Consider the following 14975-nt stretch of genomic DNA (forward strand, 5'->3'; position numbering starts at 1 on the left):
CTGCTACAAGAGGAAGTTTCACTGATGATGTGTAAACAAGACACTGTTATATGCATATATCAGAATATCATTAGGAGTCATTTTGCCAGTATTTTTTTTTCTTTTTCCTTTTTAAGAGCATTATTTGGTCTCAGGTCCTCAGTCACCAAAACAGTTTAGGATATAAACTCCATCTCATGCACTAGGACTTTAGTCAAATCAGTTATTTGTTTTTCATTCCCATAAGTTTTGAACCACCAGTTACCTAGCTTGTCTCAAAAGTAGTAACCCGATATAGATAGAAACATTTTTGTCTAGCATTGTGTATATATTTCTCCTAGTGGAGCATTCTGAGTGTATTTCTATACTGAAGACACTAGGATATGAGAGTGGAGGTTCTCTGTAGGGACAAGCTTGACATTTTCACATTCAGTAATTCCTTTAGGTGTAGTCTATAGAAATATGGGCCTTGCTGTCAATCTATAGAGAGCAATTTATACTCTTTGCAAAGGTCTTTTTTTTTTAAAGAATTCCCATGGGGTCCATTTGGCCAACAACTCAATTAATTGTAACCCAATTCTAGTAATGGAATTTTTCATGCATTTTTCTTCCTGTCATGAGATGGGCATTATTTTGGGATTTCACTTTGATTACCTTCACATGTGCATAGATTTTAGGAAGTTTCCACTGTACCAGGTTTCAATACTTGTCAAATACCTCTTATTTTTAGCTGTCTCTCCCTTTATTCCCTTCCACATCCCCCTCTCCCTTCCCCTTTCCCACTTGATCCCCCCATCCTATCCCTTACACATCCTTTCATAATTAGTTCTGTACATTTAATGTTTTAATTATTATATGCTCAGCAGACTCTCTTATCTTGTATGATCAACTTGGTGTTCTGTATGCTTCATAGACTTTGATAAGCATCTCTTTCTTCACAGTATTTTTTCTATGATTTTCTTGAAAATATTTTCTGTGCCTTTAACATGGGTTTCCTTTTTTTCTTCTATTCCCATTGTTCATAGTTCTGGTCTTTTCGTAATAGTGGCCTAGATTTTCTGGATATTATGTGCCAGGAGTATTTTATATTTAATAATTTCTTTAATATATTTATTTCTTCTATCATATCTTCAATAACTGAAGGTCTCTGTATATTGAACTTGTTAGTGAAGCTTGCCACTAAGACACATATTTGATTTCCCAAAATTTTCAATTTGACATTTCCTTCAATTTGGATTCTTTTTAATTGATTCTTTTCTACTCTGGTGTAAATCAGTTTAATTCAATACTTTCCATGATTTCTTTCTGGTTTCATAGATTTGTTTAAAGTATCTATTCATTTACTTTTAAAAGACCACTATCATATTCAGACAAGCTGTTTAAAGGATTTTTTTATTCTGTGTCAGCCATGATAAAATATTTAGGACCTGCTGTGTTATGATTGCTGGAGCCGAGTGGAGATATATTGTCCTGGTTGTTATTGATTGTGTTCTTACACTGGCATTTAGGCATATTAGATGAGGAAGATAATAATTCTAGGTGCTGATACCGGGTCTTGTCATTATAGTATGGGGGTTTGTTATCTGGCTTCTGTCTCACTTTGGTTATTATCAGAATGAGGTGGTCCTATGTAGCCTGTAGGAACTACATTGGGCTGCCAGGTAAAATGAGTTTATGTGTTGTGAGACCTGAGAGTTAGGAATGGGATGGGTTGGACACAGCAGAGGGACTTCTAAAGAGGGAGGAAAGCAGAGTGTTCCACTAGGATCTGCTTAGACAATCTCCAGGAAGGGGAGCATATATTGAGAAGAAACCACAGCAGGAGGTTTGGTAAACAGGTNGGGGTNAGACTTAGGGATNNAATTTGAAGAATAGAGGGAGAGATGAAGATCTGATGGTGTAACCTAATTGCTTCATTTGTCAAAATGTGCTGTGGCTTCCTTGGGTGTGCATTCTGGAGTTGGGGCAAACCAATTCACCNTCCAAAGTTTGGTGTTCTGCTGCAAAGATAAGTATGAGATTGGGCGGTTGGACTTTGAGAAATGTAGGGAAAAGTGAAGATATATCTGCTAATAGACTACCTGTTTCCCTGGCAAGAGTGGTTTGTGAGTTCCCAGGCAGTGATGAATTTGCATAATGCAATGATTTGAGGGAACAATTTAAGAAGGGAGAGGTCTTTGGATCCACTAAGAAGGGAAACACTGCCACAGATTTTCTGCTGCATAGCTAAGGATAAGAATTGTAGGCCAGGTGTGTTGGCACATGCCTTTAATGCCAGCACTTGGGAGGCAGAGGCAGGCGAATTTCTAACTTTGAGGCCAGCCTTGTCTACAGAGTGAGTTCAAAGACAGCCAGGGCTACACAGAGAAACCGTGTCTTGAAAAAAGCCAAAAAACAAACAAACAAACAAACATGAAAATTGAGTATGGGATTTTGAAAAGCAGAGAGAAAGTTGAAGAACGGCTGTCAGCCTACCTGCTTCCCTGAAGTGATGTAGAAAAATACTTGTTAATAAAAAGTAAAAGTGCAACCAGTCAAGAACTGAAAGGTGAGATTATTCAAAAATAATTTTGACCTCGTAGAGTTATCTCTCTGGAAGCAGGAGGAAGGAACCTGTGTGTGTGGGGGAAGTGTATGGGTGGCCTGGGAGGGAGAGGTGAACCTGATCCAGTATTGGGTGAAGGAAAAGGACTGAAACTCTGATGGCCAGCAGAAAGAATAGAAACAGACATGGTCTGAAAATAGGAGGTTGGGGGGACCCGCCAGAATGCACCAGAGACCTGGAAAGTTAAAGACTCTCAGGACTCACAGGGAGAGACCTTAGATGAAATGTCATGCATTAGGGAGAGGGATGTTATAGACCCTACCTCCACCTCCAGCAGGAAGACAGGGCATCATATGAGAGAGAGTGGGCCTATCCCACAGTCATAACTTGGACCTATAATTGTTCCTTCTGAAAGAATTACAGGGATGGAAATGGAGAAGAACATGAGGAAAAGAAGGTCCAGCAACAGACCCAAAGTGGCATCCAATTCAAGGGGAAGTCCCAAGGCCTGACACTATTACTGAGGCTATGGATAGCTTACAAAAAGGGANAACTACATTGGGCTGCCAGGTAAAATGAGTTTATGTGTTGTGAGACCTGAGAGTTAGGAATGGGATGGGTTGGACACAGCAGAGGGACTTCTAAAGAGGGAGGAAAGCAGAGTGTTCCACTAGGATCTGCTTAGACAATCTCCAGGAAGGGGAGCATATATTGAGAAGAAACCACAGCAGGAGGTTTGGTAAACAGGTCGGGGTAAGACTTAGGGATCAAATTTGAAGAATAGAGGGAGAGATGAAGATCTGATGGTGTAACCTAATTGCTTCATTTGTCAAAATGTGCTGTGGCTTCCTTGGGTGTGCATTCTGGAGTTGGGGCAAACCAATTCACCNTCCAAAGTTTGGTGTTCTGCTGCAAAGATAAGTATGAGATTGGGCGGTTGGACTTTGAGAAATGTAGGGAAAAGTGAAGATATATCTGCTAATAGACTACCTGTTTCCCTGGCAAGAGTGGTTTGTGAGTTCCCAGGCAGTGATGAATTTGCATAATGCAATGATTTGAGGGAACAATTTAAGAAGGGAGAGGTCTTTGGATCCACTAAGAAGGGAAACACTGCCACAGATTTTCTGCTGCATAGCTAAGGATAAGAATTGTAGGCCAGGTGTGTTGGCACATGCCTTTAATGCCAGCACTTGGGAGGCAGAGGCAGGCGAATTTCTAACTTTGAGGCCAGCCTTGTCTACAGAGTGAGTTCAAAGACAGCCAGGGCTACACAGAGAAACCGTGTCTTGAAAAAAGCCAAAAAACAAACAAACAAACAAACATGAAAATTGAGTATGGGATTTTGAAAAGCAGAGAGAAAGTTGAAGAACGGCTGTCAGCCTACCTGCTTCCCTGAAGTGATGTAGAAAAATACTTGTTAATAAAAAGTAAAAGTGCAACCAGTCAAGAACTGAAAGGTGAGATTATTCAAAAATAATTTTGACCTCGTAGAGTTATCTCTCTGGAAGCAGGAGGAAGGAACCTGTGTGTGTGGGGGAAGTGTATGGGTGGCCTGGGAGGGAGAGGTGAACCTGATCCAGTATTGGGTGAAGGAAAAGGACTGAAACTCTGATGGCCAGCAGAAAGAATAGAAACAGACATGGTCTGAAAATAGGAGGTTGGGGGGACCCGCCAGAATGCACCAGAGACCTGGAAAGTTAAAGACTCTCAGGACTCACAGGGAGAGACCTTAGATGAAATGTCATGCATTAGGGAGAGGGATGTTATAGACCCTACCTCCACCTCCAGCAGGAAGACAGGGCATCATATGAGAGAGAGTGGGCCTATCCCACAGTCATAACTTGGACCTATAATTGTTCCTTCTGAAAGAATTACAGGGATGGAAATGGAGAAGAACATGAGGAAAAGAAGGTCCAGCAACAGACCCAAAGTGGCATCCAATTCAAGGGGAAGTCCCAAGGCCTGACACTATTACTGAGGCTATGGATAGCTTACAAAAAGGGACCTATAATGACTGCCCTCTGAAAGACCCAGCAAGGAGTTGAAAGAATCAGAGGCAGATGTTTGCACCCAGCCAATGGACAGAAGCAGCTGACNCTTGTTTTTAAATTAGAGAAGGCTGAAAAAAGCTGAGGAGAAGGGTGATCCTTTAGGAGGACCAACAGGCTCAATTAATCTGGACCCCTGAAATCTCTCAAACACTAGACCACCNAACAGACAGCATACACCATCTGATATGTGGTCCACAACACATATACAGTAGAGAACTTCTGGGTCAGTGTTCATTCAGAGATGATGCACCTAACCCTTGGGAGACTGAAGGACACAGGGAGATTAGAAGTCAGGAGGGTTGGAGAGGATATCCCAGTAGAGACATTGTGGTGGGGAGGAGGTATGTGATATGGAACAGTCATAAGGTGGATGGGGCTTTGGGGGAATAAAATAGAGAGTGTTAAAAAATAAATTAATTTTAAAAATTAAAAATTTTCATCACACTCTTTTGTCCATATATATAATATTTTACTTAATAATCATTAAATTCAGTTTTCCCACAAAAGGATCAATATCTGTCTGCTACAGACTATTGCACATTCCAATAAGTCTTCTTTCTGACCATTTAATACATTCGTTTCAGTCATTGCCATGATTATTTACATTCGTATGAAATATTAAGCACTACTCTGATAAATATGTAAAAAAAAAGTTTTAAACCAATAAAACCTCATGTCCCCAGGGGGAGGCCTAGAATTGAAAGAACAATTTTTGGTGTTCTTAGATTTTACCTTGTAATGATTATATCTAAAAATTAAATTAATTGTGGTAGTACACAGATATTATTGCAACAGTTACAGATCTGAGACAGAAAAATTGTGAATGTAATGTCNACNTGAGNNGCAACCTGAGATTCTTACTCAAAACAAAACCTCTCATAAATACTGCCAAGTAATAAATATCAAGAACATTTCTATGAAACTGTTGTAAAATCTTTATTGTTCTCAGTTAGCCTAAGCAAACAGTATTATCTGTCAATAACATTNGTCTCTGCTGAGGACTTTGTGCAAATGTCTTCATTTGCCTTGATCATTGTCTAGCAGCATTTCTATAAATTTCTTTAAAGATCCCAGTCCAAGTTAGGTATGGTTGTACATACTTTCAATGCCAGAACTTGGAAGGAAAAAGCCAGATAGATGGATTTCTGATCTCTTTGAGCTTGACATAAACTAATCTCCTTGGCAACTTCCATCACACAAGAGAAAACTCCATTGTGAGGCCCTGTATTAAGAAAAATCTTGGTATACTTAGTGACTGTTTCAGCACACACCTGTGACCTCAGCACTATGGAGATGCTTGCAAGAGGACCTGAAATTCAAGTCATGATCCTCCAAAAAGCAAGTTTAACCTTGGTTCTATGAGAACCTCTCTCTAACATTTTCTCCTCCCTAAAAAAAAAATCCCCAGCCTCTGTCTTTTAGTGACCAGAGATCAGCTGTAATGCAAGCCCACTCAATATATAAATGTTGAGTGTGAGTCCTTCCTCCCTTTGTTCCATTGGCTTTTATTACCTAAATCCTATTCATGCTCTCTCATTTGATGATGCCCTTTTCACAATGCTTTGATCATCCCCATCCTCAGATCCCATTTCTGAATCTTTTCTCTCAGAGCTCTCTGTTTATTGCCCTCATTTCAGTTTCTTCTTCTTTTAGGATACNAAGGGAACCNTAAAGAAGATCTGTGACTTCCTAGGGAAAAAATTAGAGCCAGATGAGCTGGATCTTGTCCTCAAGTACAGTTCCTTCCAAGTCATGAAAGAAAACAACATGTCCAATTTTAGTCTCGTTAAAGAAGATATGGTTACTAATGGCTTGAAACTCATGAGAAAAGGTAAAGTGATTGTCTAGGTTCAGAATATATCAGAACATGTGAAGGGCTTGTTGTGCTAATGAAGCTCTGAGAAATTATTGGGAATGTACTGAAAGTCACTGCTCATCACTGATAGCTTTTCACAGACATTAAAAGGAATGTTTTTATGGAGAAGATGTGGGCTTCAGACACTCTGCAAAGTTGATTGATTCTGGGAGATGAACTTGGAATTGGAGATGGTAATGTCCAATAAGTTCAATGACAAAATGGGAAAGTAGTCAGTGTTCTATGAGGCATTCCAAAGTTGCCTGTATCTTAATCCTCATCTCTAAAATATAAAAAATAAGTGTAATGCAGTAGACCAAAGATATATCTAAGACAATAACCATAGAACCACAAAAATTACATTACCAGCTGGAAAAGATGTTGAACAGGTCAATATTGCTGCCCAGCATAAGCCAAGATTATACTCTAATAGGACTAAGAAAATTCTCTGGTGTTAATATCTGATGTTATTTGCCAAACTATGTTTAGATTCTTTTAGGTTCATGAGCCCTCTCTTCTTTGGAATTATCTCTCCTGGAGGGGGAATTTCAATCCTATTTATTTCCGTACCAACTCCTCTCTATGCTGGGAGCAGATTGTGTGTGTGTGTGGTTTCATAGCTGTAAGGTTCTGGAATGACTTTGCCAGAATGAATTTGACCTTTGGCCTCACCCAGACCTGATCAGATAATGTTAGGTGAGATGGAACTTAGAGTAAAAGAAAGAAGGTGTCAGTCATAAGATATTTAATAATGAATAAAAACATGGGTATAAATGAAGTAAAAAGTTATGATTTTAATTTTTTTATCCATAATTCAAATGTTTCAGCCTTTACTTTCAATTGACGGCTTCGGAGTGTGAGATTTGGATACTAACAATATAAGTATATCAGGAGTTTTGGTAGAAAAACATGAAGTCAAATTAGTTACCAAATTGTATTTAATCCAGTACTCTTATTATCCAAATATGAAATTTTGACGGCGATTTAAACATAAAGATATGTCACCACTCACTAAAAGAAATGGAAATCTATACACTAAAATCAAGGCATGTGGAAGAATGTTTTTGCCAGCTGCCCTCAAACACCTGCACTCTAGACTCTGTGGAGACATATTTCTCTGCACTAGAAATGAAGGTCTCACCTAAGCAAAGTGGTCTGTTCCTAGATTTCCTATAATGAATGAGAATTTGGCAGAGTTAAAACAATATAAGAAAATAAAACTTGTTATTACATACCTAAAGGAATGAATTAGCTCTGGTAATAGCAGAAGGATGAGGAAACTGACAAGCAAAAGTATTAGCAAAGACAAATTTCAGGAAGACAATTGTTGTTCCTGATTTTCCAGGAAGATTCTTTTAGGATGAAACCACAATTGGGTTTAATCTCTTCCAAATACAAATCCTATTTGTCATGAAGCACAGATGATATCAGGAATACATAAATACATACATTCGTAAATTATAATATAGTTCTGCCAAAATACTTGATAAGGCTTCATTAGTCTTTTGAAATTTAATTATCCTAGTGATTATATGTAGCGCATGTTTTTGTCTTTTTTTTACATTTGAAGATAGATTTTGTTTTGGGGGATTATTTATTTATACTAGTATGATATCAATAGCCAGTAAGCTATGTAATTCTGGAAACCAGGTCACACTGATGGGGGACACCTAATATATTGCCCACCTGCTTCATTAATTCATTATAGAGAATCATGAAATGAATATGTCTCGAAATAATTTTGAAAGGAAATGCATAAAAAGATAATATTTTTCTTCTCAATTCCTCTATCAGATTGGTCCCATTTTTGAACCATCAAAGTATGAGTAAATCAAGGATAACGTTAAACAAATTTCATTATTTACCATTAGATAACCTAATTCCCTAGATCATAAAGCATTGAAAATCTGTATTAAGTCTTAGACTTGCCTTAACCAGGAGGAATTCACTAGACCTATTTCCCTATATCCTTTAATTGTTCTTATCTCAAGACACAAGAAAATATCTTTTATTGCCTCTGGAGAGCTACTTTGTCAGCTTTATCCCAGAGATTCATCATTCAAGTTGGTGAGATATATCTGGTTTTAATCTCCAAGCAATGATTTTCCACATGCAATTGTAGTCATTGTAATTCAATATTTAGACTCCGCAGGAAATGCAGACTAGAGGGATATTCTGCCACTGTTTGGGTGACAAGACTTTCTAAAGCCAATGCCACAATCAAGACATGTATAGGAAATATATTCTGGCAAACCTCAAAATTCCCAGCCCTCATTATTTCACAGTATATGTTTAATGGACACAGCAGTTGGGCCACTTATCATTTTCATTGGTATCTTCAGAAGACATTAATCAGAGTCAAAAAGAGAAGATGAGCCAAGGACAGAGGCAGAAGCCTGCCATCTTCAGGCCAAAAAGAAAACCCTACAAAGGTTTGGACAAGACTCTGATGTGAGATCTGCAGCTTCCAGAACTGAGGAAGTCTTTTCACCAAGTGTTAAGCCACTGCATGTTAGGGTCATCCTGCCATCTGACACACAAACGTTTGGGGAGATTTTTAGAAACAACGAATGAAAGTAAAAGTACATCATTAAGGTCCACAGAATTTGCACATAGGTGAACTTACAATTCCATGTGTGTACCTCCAAAGATGTGGTTTTCTCAGATGGACTGATTTATTCCATTGGGAATCCATGTTGAATTTGTTGAGATGTTTGTAGTCCAGCATCTATCTGATTTGTCTTATCAGGATCCAGGCATGCTGTCAAAAACAATAAGAAAAAATGTTCTAATAAAGTAAAGAAAGAACCTGAGAATAGCAATGGATATTAATAGGTACCCATCTCATTAGATGACACTTTTATATTCATATCAATTAATAGTATATTATTTTAATATGCTGTATCAGTGATTTACATTTTATGAATTATTTATATTTTCTGTAATATAGGCCTCTGAAAAATTAAAATTAACTTATGTGATGATACAGAAAGTAATGTGATAAAGAAAAGAATGGCTTCTATTGTCCTCCTTTTTGTATTCAAATACACATCCATCACTATCATACTGGGTAACATCTCAAAGTCCAATTTTTCCTCATCAGCAAAATAGGAGCAGTGCCTATACCTTTCTCAGCTATTCACGAATTTATTTCAAGACTGCACACTGACTATGTCCTATATGTCTGGCACTCTTTGCAAAATGAACCATTTAGTAATTTCAGAAACACATTCTTTCAAATATATTACATACATATTCTCTGTGTATATTCAAAGCATAAATGCATGGTACACAAAACAGTGTCACAGCTAGGAAATAAAGCAAGGATGGGGCCTACTGAGTTGTAAACGGAGGAAAGATGGAAAGAGAAGGTTACAGTGTCATTAATAAGGAGACAAAGAGCAAGATGTAATTATATGAAAAATATTAGCCCTCTATGGTGAAGGAAGACACAACACAGCAAGAGCAATTGATTAATCTTTAAGGCTCAGACTAAAGACATTCTGCAATGGAGTGGTGAAAACCAATATATGATCAGAAGATACAGTGCTACATAGGAAAGGGGCTGAAATTATACAGATCTTCATGCATCACATCACACCATGTCTGAGTGAAACAGAGTCCTGCAATACCCTGAGCTGGGAGGGAATGGATCCTCTGTATTTGTTGAGAAAATCGAGACAGCTGAAATGCTGCTCATAACTGTGTGTATCTACAGCACTCATGTGAACCCACACACACATAAATATAAACTATTTTAAGATATTATTTAAAAGTTGCTTTAAAATTATTTACTTCTATAAGTAAATACTAAAATGTAGACAGAACAATTGAAGTCTGTTTGGATCATTGAGATGATAAACAGTATTGAGTAGGATAGCATCATAGGAACAGGTTTGATGGGAAGCAGGAATAATCTGTGTATATATAAAAAGATCAAGCCAATGTTGCTGCTGTTAGATTGCTCAGTATATAGGTTGGGAGAGGAAAAGGTAGGACATAATTTAGACAGAGGGAGAAGTTTGTATATATGATTTCAGGACTTAAGTTTTCTACAGAAAATGGTAGTTTGATTTATTAATGCCATGGACTGGGCTCAGTAGGCCCCCTCAATCCATGGGAATCAAGGTTCCAGCATGTGAGCATGGCATCGGTGAGTATTGCCAGACAGATGCAGACATGAGAGAGTATGCTGAATCTCAATGTATTGTCACAAATCAAACACCAGTCTTATATAATACAGAAAACAAAGGAGTAGGGTGTCACAGCAGGCAAAGTACATTGACGTATCTGACACTAAACAGAGAAGTGACTTCAAAAGGCTTACAGGAACCAGGTAGTGTTTACAGTAAAGATAAAACTGCTCTGCCTAGAGCTAATGACAGGTAAGGATTTCACACCAGAGTCACAATTTGTAGTACTGCTTCGAGCCTTGTTAAAGATAGTACCAGGAGGTTCTGCTCTACTAGACATTCTCATGAATAATGCAATACCACAACCCTTCTATTTCCTAGGCCTTGGTAAATTCTTGTATATGAGTGTAACTTGTCTGTTCTTTTAAGTATGTGTAGGGAATCTCCATTTGTCAGAAGAATTCACCAACTTGCTTCTAATATGTAATGTACTCTGCTATACATGGCTATATGAAGATTCTTAGTATACTTTGCTAAGCTTGCTCTGAGACTTCAAACTCTTATACAGAAAAATACTGTAAGAAATCATGCAAGACCCTCCAAAATATTGCAGAGACAAATCTGGGGCATTCTAGCTATGGGAATATCAAAGTTACAGGAGGCAGTTTCCTTGAAACTCTGCCTCAGGACTGCTTCTAGATTTCTAAACCTATAATGTGAGTCACTACTGGAGTAGATGTAGCATATTAACTATGTGATCTTTAACAAAAAGATGGTAAAAGCATATGATGGGAAGAGCTAGTGCAGTGTTATGACCATTATTAATCCACGTATGTATCTTCTTCACATTTTACAGGCATAACTGGGGACTGGAAGAATCACTTCACAGTAGCCCAAGCTGAAGCCTTTGATAAAGTTTTCCAGGAGAAAATGGCTGGATTCCCCCCAGGGATGTTCCCATGGGAATAAGTTTTCAAAACTTTTAAATATTATATGAACACTGATGTTTATGTTCCTGTAGTTCTATATCTGAATACCTGAATGTGCTCAAAGAATAAATACTATTGTGGAATTGTGAGGTTGATTTTTTAAAAAGCTAGTGTTACTAATACTAGTAGTAGTGACAGTAGTGATTGTGGTTGTGGTTGTGGTGGTTGTGGTGGTGGTGGTGGTGGTGGTGGTGGTGTGTATACCTTTCTGTTTGTAGTACCTTCAGAGGCCAGAAGAGTGCATTGATTCTGAGGGACCTGCAGTTGCATGTAGCTGTAAACTTCCTTCTTTGGGTCCTAAGAACTGATCTCAAGTCCTCTATGTAATCAATACAGTACTACTAATATCTCTCCATATTTGAGACTCATCTCTTCAGCCTAGAATCATGGAGTCTTGAGTCATCAAATATTTGCTACATTTATTATTGTTTTGTTGTGTATTATCAGCAAATTCCAATTCACTTTATAGAATTCCAACTTTCAAACATTTTATTTTCATTTAAATAAGTCATTTATTTGGAGATTTATTGACTGACATTGGACATGACAAAAGTGTCTAAGTTTGATGCTATGGAAATTATACAAGTATTACTCATTATTTGTGTATTTATCATACCTTGCATGAATACCAGCTTAATTACTTAGAAGAAACTCAGATAGAGTATCTATCTATCTATCTATCTATCTATCTATCTATCTATCTATCTATCTATATGTTGGGAGCAAAATGAAGGTGGACCTGGGGGGGGCTGGGAGAAGTGGGGGAGGAAAAAGGGTCTAACGTCCGGCCAGAGTTCCCCTGTGCTCTGGGCAGGCAGACAAAGGTGTTGGGGTGCTGCCAGGTGCTTTCCACTCAGCTCTGGGTGGGCATTGCCTCTGACCCACTCATCCACAGGTTGAGAAGTGGCAGCCCCTGACCTGGGGACCACCCTGGAGCTACTTTGCTAAAGCTACTATGGTTGCTGGGGAGAGAAAATAGGGGAAGAAATTCCCAACACTGACCAGAGTGTGCAGCGGGCCTAGATGGAGCAGAGCAGAGACTCTATGGTTTAAGAGCATAATTATAGAAATGCAGGGAGAAAAAGATGAGAGAGAGAGAGAGAGAGAGAGAGAGAGAGAGAGAGAGAGAGAGAGAGAGGAGAGAAGAGTAGAAGACAAAGAGAATGGAGAGAGGAGAGAAGACAAAGAGAAAGGGAAGAGGAGAGAGAAGAGAGAGACGTGAGAGGTAAAGGAACAAAGGAGTAGGAGGGTAAGAGAGAGTGGTGGAGCTGAACACCCCTTTTAATGGTCTTCACTGTTGCTAGATAGCTGGGGAGGAGTTTAGCCTGAAGATCAGAAGCTTGTGCCATTGCTTATGTCACTACTGACCATGCTTCTCTTATGGGGGCTGTGGGAGGTGGTAACTTAGGCAGGGGATGGAGTTCCAGGTGGGTGAGGGAATGCCTAATGTGTCATGTAGATGAATTATGACAATTGGGGTTCAGACCTCAGCTCGACTGGAGTCCAGCCTGCAATTCCTCCTCTTTTTTATTAGAAAATTGGGAGGGGGGTGTCACTAATGTAACTGTTTCATTAGTTGTAAAAATTTAGAGTGGAGCAGAATTATCATAAGAAATTTTATAGCCTAGAGAAATAGCAGAACAAAGCCAGAGTAGTAAGAAGAGTTGAGGGTAAGAGTTGAAAAGGCAAGACATTGAGTTGAGAAGGCAAGAGACTGAGTTGAGAAGGCAAAAGTCTGAAAAATCAGTTGTTTCATGGGTATTACAATTTGAGGGTAAAAACATCCATTTTGAACAGCAATTAATTAATCTAGATAGATATTATGCTTTCCTCACTATTATATAATTTTCCCCAAAGTTCAACAGCCATTTGGCTTTAGCAAAAAGAGTCTATCTATAGCTGGAAGGTCCCTTGTCTGTCCTCTGTGGTTCAGCACTTCTCTCAGGAGCCCTCAGTCAGATGAGAATTTTTGGAGGAAGGCAGCTTTGTCTGTAGGTCTCTGTAGATGGTGCTGTTTCAGATGGATCTGTGGCAGTAGGTCCCATGTGGATATAGACCTGTAGAGTAACTATAACAAAAGAGCAGAACTACAGCAGAGGACATCTGCATAGTCTGGATAGCAAAAGTTATGCCTGCAATGGTTTGCTTAGGAGCACATCACAGTCCCTTTGGATGGCTAAGAAAGAAAATATCATGTTAATTGTGTAATTGGCAGTTAATAGTTCTTCTATAAAAGAAAATCGGTTATTAATTATGGATTGGACGACTTTTGCACCTTAAAGGAAATTTCAAACAAGTTGAAAGAATTTTTAGACATAAATCATGAATACTACAGAGAAAAAGGAACATTTAGAAAAAGAAGCAAGAAATTTTTGGTTAAAGGCATGATTCAGGTACTCCTGTAGGGGGCGCAGCTTCAATGCAGTTTTAGCGGGCTTATCTGTATGGGGGGAGGAGGGGTATACTTTGTACCCTGAAGTCTTACTCCATTTTTTTTTTTCATTTTCCTAGGAACTGGATAGTAAAGGGTTAAATGGTGTTGGCCAGCCAGGGTGAAGAGTCACTTAGCCACAGCCACTCAGGTCCTGCCTTGGCTCTTTTGCCCCTCTCACCCATTGTGACTGCCCCTGCCCGCCTTGTTGGCCAGACCTTAGCCCTTGCATCTCCGTTTCTTTGTGTGCATGCCAGCAACTCTACTGCATGGGACAGGGCCAGAATCTCTGCATGGGCTGCACTTTCCCGCATGGCTGCAGAATTCAGGGCAATAGAATTTGAAAGAGGAAAAGGATTAGAACAGGCACTACCCAACTTGTCCAATGAAGCCTAGAGAAAGGAAAGTAGCCAGAGAGCTGTTTGCCTGCTGTGGTGGAGCATTCTCAGCCCAAGCAGCATTAATTATTGCCCAGCTGGGCCATGAACACAACTAAAGGCTGAAGCAAGGTAGGAGGGTCTATAGGGCTGGGGAGAGCCAGCCTTGGTAGTAAAACCTGAGAAAGAGAAGGGAGGGGGAGGAAGCCTGCCCAGGAATACTTTGGAGAGAAAAAGAGAAAGTAAAAATGCCAAGTTTTTAAACTGGATCACTCACTGTCCCTTTAGAAACTTCAAGATTTGATGTCTCATTTTGAAGCATTCTTCAGCTACATCTGTCTTGAGTGGATGGTGTAAACATCCTATGCTACCAGTTTTGGGGAACAAAATAAAGGTGGCCCTGGGAGGCCTGGGGAGAAGTGGGGGAAGAAAGGGGCCTAATGTCCAGCCAGAGTTGCCCTGTGTTCTGTGAAGGCGGACACAGGTGTTGGGGGGCTGTCAGGCTTTTTCCACTCAGTCCTAGGTGGGCGTTGCCTCTGACCCACTCAGAGGGAGGGGTGTGGAGAAGGGGCAGCCCCTGACCTGGGGACCACCCTGGAGCTACTTTGCTAAAGC

General features: G+C 39.4%; 1 protein-coding gene across 1 annotated transcript in view; it reads left to right on the plus strand.

Moving 5' to 3' along the window:
* Sult2a1 (sulfotransferase family 2A member 1) overlaps positions 1 to 11641 on the plus strand; it is a 40679-nt gene extending 29038 nt beyond the window's left edge. Inside the window, exons 5-6 of the mRNA XM_021189237.2 lie at positions 6229 to 6406; positions 11420 to 11641. Of these exons, the coding sequence (XP_021044896.1) occupies positions 6229 to 6406; positions 11420 to 11532 (291 nt within the window). The 3' untranslated portion in view covers positions 11533 to 11641. The remainder of the gene's footprint in view (positions 1 to 6228; positions 6407 to 11419) is intronic.
* The last annotated feature ends 3334 nt before the right edge of the window (positions 11642 to 14975 follow it).

This window comes from Mus pahari, unplaced genomic scaffold, assembly GCF_900095145.1.
Source record: "Mus pahari unplaced genomic scaffold, PAHARI_EIJ_v1.1 scaffold_6865_1, whole genome shotgun sequence".
NCBI lineage: Eukaryota > Metazoa > Chordata > Mammalia > Rodentia > Muridae > Mus > Mus pahari.